Source organism: Carex rostrata, chromosome 30, assembly GCF_964058835.1.
Source record: "Carex rostrata chromosome 30, lpCarRost1.2, whole genome shotgun sequence".
Lineage (NCBI taxonomy): Eukaryota > Viridiplantae > Streptophyta > Magnoliopsida > Poales > Cyperaceae > Carex > Carex rostrata.
In genome coordinates this window covers 6292105-6303857 of record NC_135947.1, presented here as the reverse complement: position 1 = coordinate 6303857, position 11753 = coordinate 6292105, and the positions used below count along the sequence as shown (strand labels likewise).

The window sequence follows — 11753 nt, the reverse complement described above, 5'->3', positions numbered from 1 at the left end:
TAATATTATTCTTAATGTGAAAAATGCAAAATTGGAAATACAATTTAAATTGAATTTATATGAAAAAACCTCTTTAACGGTTAACCCATCCGCCGAATTTTTTTTTAGTTAGCACTCCAATAATTCAAAATTAAACAAACTGTTAAGGAAATAATGGACAGCTCAAATAAATCGGCACAAGATCACCAATGACAGCTCACCAAATCAATTGGAATCCTTCCCTCAAGGAATATATCAAGCATAATCACGCAGCCATTAATAGCATGTAAATTATAAGATTTTGTATTTTCTCTATTTATACATACTCAAGAATTGTAATTCGGTAATAAGAAAAATAAAGGAAATTTACTTATCATCTTCTCCTCTATCTGTCAAAATCCTTGTTTTATATGGTATCAGAGCCCTAGTTAGGCAAACGCCATGGCTACCGATCCTCCTCCTCCTCCTCCTCCAAGTTCCGGTTCCTCAAAATCTATCATTATTCTCACTATCCCCATCTCCACCAAATTAAACCGTACAAACTACCTTGCTTGGAAATCTCAAATCGAGCCTCTCCTCTATGGCTATGATTTACACAAGTTTCTTACTGACTCCCCTCCACCTCAAAAAATTACTGTGGGAGATAATGAAGTCGAAAATCCAGATTTTCAATATTGGCGCAAGCAAGATCAAATGTTGTTAGGATGGCTTCGATCTTCCCTGTCCGATACTCTTCTCTCTCAAGTTGTGTCATGCAAATCCTCGGCACTTCTTTGGGCCAATCTACAACAAACATTCTCGGCCACCTCTCGCGCACGGATCATTGAACTCCGACGCAACCTTCAAACCACCATGAAAGGCAGCTCAACCTGCTCCGAATACCTTCACAAAATCAGGGCTATTTCAGACGAGCTATCGTTTATTGGGTATCCCGTTCCTGATGAGGACATGATACTTTACATTTTAAGTGGTCTAGGACCCGAGTTCAATGCTTTTGTTACCTCAGCCACCACTCGTGAAAATCTTAACCTTATTGATCTTCAAGCTCTTCTTTTAACTCATGAAAAATTACTTCAAACCCAAACTGATGGTGCATCTTCCTCCAACCTCACGGCTTTATATGCATCTCCAAACCCAAGAGTTTCACAACCGAATCCCAATAACCGATCCTACAACAACAATAATCCAACTCATTTTCGTTCTACCAACTCTTCTCAACAAAGAACCAAATTTTCCAAATCTGGACCACCTTCAAACCCCTCTTACAGGCCACAAAATCAGCCCCCTTTGCTGCCAACTCCACACGGACAGCCAGGAGGTGCGCCGCTCCCTTCCAGGCCATCAAATCGGTCTTCTGAAATTTGCCAAATTTGTTCTAAAAAGGGACACATAGCTAGAGATTGCTGGTACAGAGATGATTTCAACCGGTATGGCTCTTCCACCTCTCAACCTCAAGCTTATGTTGCTCAGCCGAATCAACCTCCAACCACCATCGACTGGTTTATTGACTCCGGGGCCACTCACCATGTCACAAGCGACCTAAATAACCTCTCCTCTTACATCCCCTATGACGGATCCGATTCTCTACAAATCGGTAATGGTACCGGTATGGCTATTAAAAACATTGGATCTTCTTCCTTTAAATTTTCAAATTACACGATTTATCTTCATGATATTCTTCATGTTCCTCATTTCACCAAAAATTTGTTGAGTCTCTCCAAACTTTTATTTGATAATTCACTAATCCTTGAATTTTCTTCTAATGTTTGCATAATCAAGGATTCCCTCACCAAGACCCACCTTCTTCGTGCTAAGCTTCACAATGGCCTCTACTCCATAACTCCTCCACCACCACTAGCCTCCCCTCAACCTCACGTGTTTCTTGGTGAACGTGTCTCCGCCGATTTGTGGCACTCACGTTTAGGCCATCCTTCGTTTTCTACCACTCTTCATGTTTTGAATAAAAATAATTTACCGTGTTCCTCTAAATTTATGTCAAATTGTCATGATTGTAGTGTTGCTAAATGCCATAAACTTCCCTTTAATTTGAGTGATTCTTCTACTCATGCCCCTCTTGAAATTGTGCACTCGGACTTATGGGGTCCGGCTCCTCTATTATCTTTTCATGGTTTTCGATACTATGTTATTTTTGTGGATGACTATACAAGATTCACTTGGATTTATTTCTTGCACTCAAAAGATGAAGTCCTTGAGACTTTTTCTAAATTTAAAGAACAAGTGGAAAATTTACTCAACACCACAATTAAAATATTACGTACCGATGGGGGTACCGAATTTAAGCCGATACCTCGCCGATTTCCACAACTAGTACATCAAACCTCATGCCCACACACACCCGAACAAAATGGTGTTGCCGAACGCAAACACCGTCATATTATTGAGCTATCACTTGCAACTATAAACCATGCTTCTATCCCGTTACATTTATGGGATGAAACCTTTGCAAGCATCGTTTACCTTATAAACCGCTTACCTAAAGCTAATCACCAACCATCTCCTTATTTTCTTCTCTTTAACCAACCACCCGACTATAAAATGCTTCGTACTATTGGATGTCAATGCTTTCCGCTACTCAAACCATATAACAAACACAAGCTTCAAAACCGGAGCATGCCTTGCGTTTTTCTCGGCTATGGTGCTTCACAAAAGGGTTATAAATGTCTTCATGTGCCAACAAATCGAATTTATCTATCAAGGCATGTTATTTTTGATGAATTTACCTTCCCATTTCAGCTCTCTTCTTGCTCCACTCGGCCTGCCCAAATTCATGCATCCTCATCAACTTGGCTGCCACTTTTAATACCAAACAATGATTCTTTGGGCTCAAATACCAATCCCACGGACCAACCCTCCTTCTCTACCCCCTCCACGGCCCAAAGTACACCTTCAAATAACTCGGCCCAATATGCCTCACCTCACCATAACACTTCCAGCCCATCCCACAGAAATGATCCTGTCACGGATCCGCCTCCTTCACCTATTGGATCCGAATCTCTCACCTCCGCTGCCCAATCCTCCCCACCCGCTGACCTGGTTCCACAAGCAGCTCCCCCTCCTTCCTCTTCAAACCAATCTCAAGCTCCTGTTGCCTCTTCCCATCATATGGTGACAAGAAACAGAGACCACACCAGAAAACCCCGCACGTTTCCTGATCATGTAGCCCTACTTGCGAGTTCTTCCAACGATACAGAACCCCTCACCTTCAATCAGGCACAACCATCTCCTCACTGGCGTGCAGCCATGGCTCAAGAAATTGATGCTCTCGCCAAAAATCAGACATGGTCTCTTGTTCCACCACCCCCAAATCAGAACATTATTGGTTGTAAATGGGTGTACAAACTCAAGCATCACCCCGATGGTTCAATTGATCGGTTCAAAGCTCGATTAGTAGCAAAAGGGTTCAATCAGCAAGAAGGAATTGATTACTTCGAGACGTTCAGCCCGGTTGTCCGTGCCACCACGATCCGCATTGTTCTCTCTTTGGCTATCACATATGGTTGGCCAATTCGGCAACTGGATGTCCAAAATGCCTTCCTCCATGGCAAATTAAAGGAAACCGTATACATGCAGCAGCCCCCGGGTTTTGTTGATCCTAACTTCCCTCAACACGTATGCCTACTCTCCAAATCCCTTTACGGTCTCAAACAATCCCCTCGGGCATGGTTCCACACCTTGAGTACGGCCCTTCTTGCCTATGGATTCAAAGCATCCCGCTATGATCCATCTCTTTTTGTGCTTCACACCCATGGTCAAACCATAATCTTATTGGTCTATGTCGACGATATTATTATCACCGGAAGCAACTCAACCTCAATCTCTACTCTCATCCAACACCTTCAAACCAAGTTTGCCATTAAAGACCTTGGTGCACTCACCTATTTTCTTGGTATCGAGGTCACCACCACCCCCACTGGACTCCACCTATCTCAAGCCTCATACATACGCAACATCCTCACTCGTGCTCACATGAAGGATGCCAAGCCATGCTCCTCTCCTATGGCCGCCAATGTTCCCCTCTCCAAGCATGATGGCGATCCAATAAATGATGCTCATCTTTATCGCTCTATTGTAGGTGCTTTGCAATATGCTACAATCACAAGACCGGACATAGCATTTGCAGTTAATAAAGCATCTCAGTTCATGCACAACCCAACGACCTCTCATTGGTCAGCAGTCAAGCGAATCCTGCGCTATTTAAATGGCTCTATTACTCATGGTCTCACCCTTAAACCGGCTCAATCCGTCACTCTAAATGCATACTGCGATGCTGATTGGGCAGGATGTCCTGATGACCGTCGCTCAACTTCTGGATTCTGCATCTTTTTGGGTCCAAATCTCATCTCATGGAGTTCAAAAAAACAGCCCACAGTATCTCGCTCCAGCACGGAAGCCAAGTATCGAAGTCTTGCTATTACCAGTGCCGAATTAATTTGGGTCCAATACATTCTTACCGAACTGCAGGTTTGCCTCTCTTCCAGTCCAACGCTTTGGTGTGACAACATTGGTGCCACGTTTCTAGCTTCAAATCCAATGTTCCACACTCGGACTAAGCATGTTGAGTTGGATTTTCATTTTGTACGCGAGCGTGTCGCTTCCCAACAATTACGTATCACTTTTCTATGCTCTCGAGACCAAATTGGCGATGTAATGACCAAGGCCCTAGCTACTCCTCGCTTTCTTTTTCTTCGTGACAAGCTGACCGTGTCTGCTACACCATCAGCTTGCGGGGGGGCTGTTAAGGAAATAATGGACAGCTCAAATAAATCGGCACAAGATCACCAATGACAGCTCACCAAATCAATTGGAATCCTTCCCTCAAGGAATATATCAAGCATAATCACGCAGCCATTAATAGCATGTAAATTATAAGATTTTGTATTTTCTCTATTTATACATACTCAAGAATTGTAATTCGGTAATAAGAAAAATAAAGGAAATTTACTTATCATCTTCTCCTCTATCTGTCAAAATCCTTGTTTTATACAAACACTACCCAAAACAATAAATTTCAAATTTTACCACCCACGTTTCTGCAAGACGCGCACCAAATTTTTTAGTGTGCATCCTAGAAAAGCGCACCAAATTATTTATTTATTTTTTTTTTTTTGGTGCACACTCTCAGGAAGCACATCAAATTTTAATTTTTTTTTAGTTTTGTTCTGAATTGTTTGAATTAATTTTTTTTGTTCTGCATATTATTTGTACTATAAAACGTTGATCGAATTGTGCATATAATTTGTAGAATTTTGCGCACCAACTTAGTACAAAACACTACTCAAATTGTGCGTATAATTTGTTGTAGTAATTTTTAGTTCAAGTTTTGTCCAAAATTTTATTTATTAAATTAGTGTGTTTTATTTTCTACAATTTCACTATCAAAATTTATGTGTACGTATAATTCTAAACACCACAGAACAAAATATAATAGAATAGAAAAATTTATTTCAAATATTTCAAATAATTCAGAACAGAATTACAAAAAAAATCTAGTACACTTTCTGAGGGTGTGCACCAAAAAATAATAACAAAATAATCAATTTAGTGCACTTTCCTGGGACACGCACCAAAAAATTTGGTACGCGTCCTGAAAAAACATGAGTGGTAAAAATTGAAACTTCAAAGGATAGAAGGTGTTTGTTTAATTTTAATTAATTGATGTGCTAACTAAATTTTTTTGGACCCATTCGTAACTATAAATAAAAAAAAAATATCCGTATGAAAAAAAAAAGAATAAAACCAAGATAGCCGTTCTGAGTCCTCCATTTGGCTTCAAGCAACCATACCACTTAAATAATTAAAACAATAATAATGACGACCATAAAATTAATGTAATTTAATTTGATAAAAAAAAAAGTCCAATCAGAGGAAACGGTCTCCTAGCATAGCTCTCGGAGTAAATAAATGGACAAAATATTGGTCATGCAAAGATAATTGATAACCAATAAATATCTTATTAATATGTGATTGTAATGTTCCTGATTTAATGCATAAATCGCAGTGTGGAACTGTGGATTGAATTTTCACCGTCGGATGAACCAAGACAGAGTACCATATGTAATTAATTAATTGCCCAAACAATAAACTTAGACCTTAATTTTATGGGTAGACCGATTTTTTACCCCTTTATTGCATGTTTGATGTTTGATGTTTCATTTTATTGGTAGACCGACTATTCCAAATTAATTTGGTTTCCTTTTATTCTCTGATTTACTTTCTGACAAAATTTAATTGCCAGCAAATCCTCCAAATCAATAGAGAACGATAGTGTGCATTAATTTTGAGTGAATAAATAAAGGAAAAAAAAGAAGATAGTGCATGAATTAATTTTGAGTAGGAATAGTATAGCAAATGACCGATGTTACCGTTGGCTATATTAGATGACGCCACGTGTTATCTTTTGCAGCATAAATCAAATTGTTGAATTGTTTTCAAACTATTCGCTTTGAAAACCTTTCCACATAAATAGACAGATAAAAAAAAAATCATAATTATTTACTAATTTTACTATATTTTAAGAATATTATATAAAATATTCACTAATTTCAGATTATAAAATGTATCTCGCCAAAATAATTAGAATTTCTATGTTGCCACCGTAGGCATTATACAGAGAACGGATAATTTTAAATTTTCATACAGTGTTCCTAGCCCATAATTTGGCCCAATCATAACCCAGTTGTACTGCCACGTGGCAGACATAATTCCCCTATTACTAGTAAAAGCTTTCACATAGACCAGCTGTCAGTCAGCGCTAAGAAAAACGGTAGCGTTATTCCTTTCCTTTTTCCTTTCTTTATTGATCTTATCTCCTCTATTTATACAGATATTTCTCTGAATTATACACTTAATAGTTAATACCCCTTGCTTATTTCTCTACCCATTTCTACACTTTTTTTTGTACACTGAGTGTAATATTTTAGAAGAAAACAGAGACACAATCTGTCCTTGACAATTCTCTAATGGAGATTTCTAAAGCTACCTTTCTTCTAGTATTCTATCTATTTGTTGCATGTTCTCATGCTTACACCTTCTATGTTGGAGGCAGAGAAGGCTGGGTTTTGCACCCGTCCGAGAGCTACTCTGACTGGGCCGGGAGAAATCGATTTCAAGTCAACGACACTATTGGTACTCAAACTTTCAATTTAAGCAATTAATTCTAAAAAAAAATATGAACGATCGATGCTGATTTGTGATATCTTCTTGTTTCCAGTTTTTAAATACAAAAGTGGAGAAGACTCTGTTTTGGAGGTGAGCCAGCAAGACTTCGACCAGTGCAACTTGAGCAACCCTATACAAAAAATGGACACCGGCGACTCGGTATTCAAATTTGATCGATCGGGCCCATTTTTCTTTGTTAGTGGTACAGGTGATCGGTGCAAACAGGGACAGAAACTGGTCGTGGTTGTTCTGGCGGTACGACCCATTGTACCGGCACCACCTATGGCACCTACATTAAGTCCAGGTCCAAATTCTCCGGTTGTCGGACCTCCAGGTATTTCGCCTGCTTCACCACCAATGGTAAGTCCAGTTGCACCACCTCCGGGAAGTTTAGCTCCATCACCTTTGGTTTCACCACCAACAAATTCCCCTGTATCGCCACCGACTGTAAGTCCAGCTCCATCACCATTTACAGTCACACCACCCGTTCCAACACCGTCGCTTACCCCACCAACTGGTTCTCCAGCTTCTAGTCCTTCAACGCAGCCATCTGCATCTACTCCTCAAACATCGGCACCACCCAATTCAAATACTCCTAATAATCAGACGGGATCAGCGGCGCCGGTCTTCCGGTTTTCGTCGGCGTCATTTGCAGTGATGGTGGTGATGTCATATTATGGATTTTTGAATTGATTGGTTTTAGTAGTATTGTTATAGAATCTTTAAGGCAATATTACAATAAGATGCATTGATTGTGTTGATTAATTGTTGGTCTTTGAATTTATTTGTACTTGTTTTTTTTTTTTTCCTTTTTTTAGGGTTATGTTTAATTGAGAGGGATTTGTTCTTACATGATATATATTATTATGCACATTACAAATGAGTTGTATCGGTTTGTCATTTTGCTATTTATTGGGGTTTAATTTGTGCATTTAAATAGAGATTAATTGTAAAAGAAATATACTCTTTACGTAATTATATGTTGAGAAATATGGTAAATTTGGTGAAGTCAGTGCTTGTCGGATATGTGATTATTTTTAATTATATTTACATAATTTTTCATGTTATTTTTTTAGTTGCACCCTCTTTAATTATGGAAGTTACAGGTGTGATTGATTGTTACTTCATTAAATTATTTTCTTCTTCTAAGATGCAACTTAATTATTTGACATTGTTAATTAACGGATAGAACTTACAAATTACTCTGTTAATCTTCGTGCGGAAGCAAAAGCGGAAGCGGAAGCGGATCTTACGAGCGTAGCAGTATCACTGGTTCTATAAGAAATCACAAGCCGAAGCCAGAAGCCTTGCGTTTTTCATGACCTAAAACCTTCAAGACTTAACAAAGTGCTTCTTGGTGCTTTTCTTGTATTTCAAATTAGTGGTTGTTATCTCTGTTAAAAGAGAGAGAGAGAGATTGAGTTTATATAAAAACCAATGCACCTCTTCATAACGGATTATCATCTTTTCATAATGGATTAGCACTTTTTCATAATGGATCAAGTTTTGAATTCGACTTTCCCATAACGAACGTACAAACTAATAAATCCAACATACATCAATTTCGTTTCTTATAGTAATAGGTTCAAAATATAAATAATTTTCATATAAGCTGCAATTTGTGGTGTGGTGTCACTATTTACTTTACTATTTAGTGAATTTGTTTTCCCAGGCAATCTGTTTTCAGTGAATTTGTTCAACTAAGATAGATTAGTAACTTGAGATATAATTTTATAATTATTTTCAACAATAAGTGTATAATTATATTATTTTTTTTTAAATTATTTTTCTTCTAACTTTGCTCATGTCGGTATGTATTATTTTTTCTATAACTATTGTAATGTGTCACATTTCAAGAAGTCGTAATTATTGTTTTATGGCACTTGAAAATGTTGACTCTAAGGATATGCCGACATATAGTGTTTGGTAAATGCCCCCGGGGGCTCAACCCGGACCAGTCCGCCCGTGCCCGTGCTCGGACCGGACCGTGCCTGTGCCACGGGTATGCACGGGTACACGGGCACGGGTATTAAACGGGCCGGACCCGATTTTTTGGAAAAATACTTGTGAGAACCCGGACCTCCGTACCCGTAACCCGTACCCGTGACGCTTGTGCCCGTGAACCCGTGCCCGTGAAACCGTGACAGATTTTTTTTTTTTTTTTTACTTTTGGTCTAAAATTCAAAATTTATACCCAAATTCCCTTCATTTTTGTTTTTTAAATACTGTTTTTTAATTTCTGTTTTTTAATTTCTGTTTTTCTTATGTCTGTTTTTTATTTCTGTTTTTAAAATTCTTTTTTTTTATTTCTGTTTTTTATTTCTGTTTTTCTTATTTCTGTTTTTTATTTCTGTTTTTCTTATTTCTGTTTTTTTATTTCTGTTTTTCTTATTTCTGTTTTTTATTTCTGTTTTTCTTATTTCTGTTTTAAAAAAAAAACAGAAAAAAAAAACCGGACCCGGACCGCCCGGCCCCCCGTACCCGGACCGTCCTGCCCCCGAACCCGTGACGGGCACGGGTATTAAACGGGCAGGGCAGGATTTTTGAAAAAAAAACCCGTGATGCCCGGCCCGTTTTGCCCGTGTGCCCGTGACGCCCGTGACCGTGGCTATCCGTGCCCGTGCCCGGGTTTTGCCCGGACCGCCCGGCCCGGCCCGTTTACCAAACACTACCGACATATAATATATTTTTATTATATTTGTGTTATGACACTTTTAAATTTATCATTAATTTAAATTATATAGGTTTTCATATTATGTTGACTAAGTCAACAAGTTTGTTCCATTATGATGCTGACAGTACAAATAAATTTAATAATTCTAATAAGAAACTTTTTTTGATGGTTAGTGAGGGATTCACTAAGAAATATATTAATCATAAATAAAGTATTTACATTGTCATTGCTTAAGGCCAAATGATCTTTAGCAATGATGACTATATAATAATTATGTTATAAAATAAAGATAAACGAGTATAAAGAATAATAAACAAGATAGAAGGACATAAAATATGACAATCTCTTTATTCATATATTTCTCATGTGTGTACAATACAAGATTACAAAGCATCTATTTATAGGCTACAAATTGTAAATGAAAAACTATCTAAATAAATGAAGAAATAAATTTCAATAGTAGTGGTCATCAATTCCAATAGTAGTGCATGGACTAGTGGGGAATAAATTGAGGATTAATATTGGAAGTTACAAAATGAATGACATCCACACATTTAATATTATTTCATAACACTCCTCCTTGGATGTTAATTATATAAGAATATGCCCAATTAAAACCTTACTAGAAAAAATTCTATGGGATAAAAATCTAGTAAAGGAAAAAAGAGTACAATATTCTTCTAAATACGCAACTACAGCCTTACTTGGAAAACCCGGTGGGAAAACCATGGTTAAGGAAAATATACTACATATTAACTCCCCCTCATGACAGCATCAATCAAGATCTTTAAGTCGGCGAACTCCAATATTACAAACTAGTTTTTCGAATATTGTAGTAAGGAGCGCCTTAGTGAATAAATCTGCTGGATTTTTCACTTGAACGGATTTGCTGAACATTAATAATATTATTCTTTTGGATATCATGTGTGAAAAAGAATTTTGGTGAAATATGTTTTGTTCTATCTCCTTTAATGTATCATTTTTTTTTCATTGAGCAATACATACACTATTATATTCATATATGTGATCATTTCTTTAAAAGACAAGCTACATGTCTGATGAATGTGTTGAATCACAGATATTAACCAAATACATACTCGGCTTGCTTTTGTGTATTGCTAAATTTTCTCATAGGTAGCAAAGTATATGTTTAATTATATGTCAATATCTTCGCGTGGGAGAAGAACTATATCTTGCTAATAAATATTCACTTAAGTGCTCATATTGCACTAAGGTATGGTACTTCAAGACCAAATAGTTCTTCATTATTTTCTCGAGGTCTAAAAGGATTTTTATTTACATCTAATGATCTTACAACCATTGGAGTGCTTAATGGATGTTATTTATCCATATAAAATTATTTCAGCACTCTTGCAATATAATTTTCTTGATACATAAAAATATCATTTGTAAATGTTCAATTTGCAATCCAATGCAAAAATTTGTTCTTCCAAGATTTTTCATCTCAAATTCTTTCTTTAAATAATTTATTGCTTTTAGAAGCTCTTCAGGAGTTTTAATGATACTTAGATAGTCAACATAAACTGTAATTATAACAAAATTATTTCTATATTTTTTCTTGAAAATACATGGACAAATCGTATCTTCTTATATCCATGTTTCAATAAATATTCACTTAAACGATTATAGCATATGAGTCCATATTGCTTTAATCGATATAAAGATTTATTCAATTTAACTGAATAATGTTCTCGAGAACCTAAATTACATGCTTCAGGCATCTTAAACCCTCCAGAGATTTTCATATAAATACCATTATCAAGAGAGCCATTAAATAGGCTGTAACAATATTCATTAGGCACAAATCAACTCCTTCATAAACTGCCAGACTAATTATGTACCGAAAAGTTGTTGCATCCACCACATGTGAGTATGTTTGATCATAATCAATTATAGATCT

General features: G+C 37.1%; 1 protein-coding gene across 2 annotated transcripts in view; it reads left to right on the top strand.

Annotated features, from left to right (window-relative positions):
• The first annotated feature begins 6861 nt into the window (after window positions 1-6861).
• LOC144546846 (early nodulin-like protein 15) overlaps window positions 6862-11753 on the top strand; it is a 32400-nt gene continuing 27508 nt past the window's right edge. Inside the window, exons 1-2 of one of the 2 annotated variants that reach the window (XM_078295416.1) lie at window positions 6862-7125; window positions 7211-8039. In XM_078295416.1, the coding sequence (XP_078151542.1) occupies window positions 6960-7125; window positions 7211-7851 (807 nt within the window). In that variant the 5' untranslated portion in view covers window positions 6862-6959 and the 3' untranslated portion in view covers window positions 7852-8039. Of the gene's footprint in view, window positions 7126-7210; window positions 8040-11753 lie in introns of those variants that run through there. The other variant, XM_078295417.1, reaches the window with a different exon arrangement.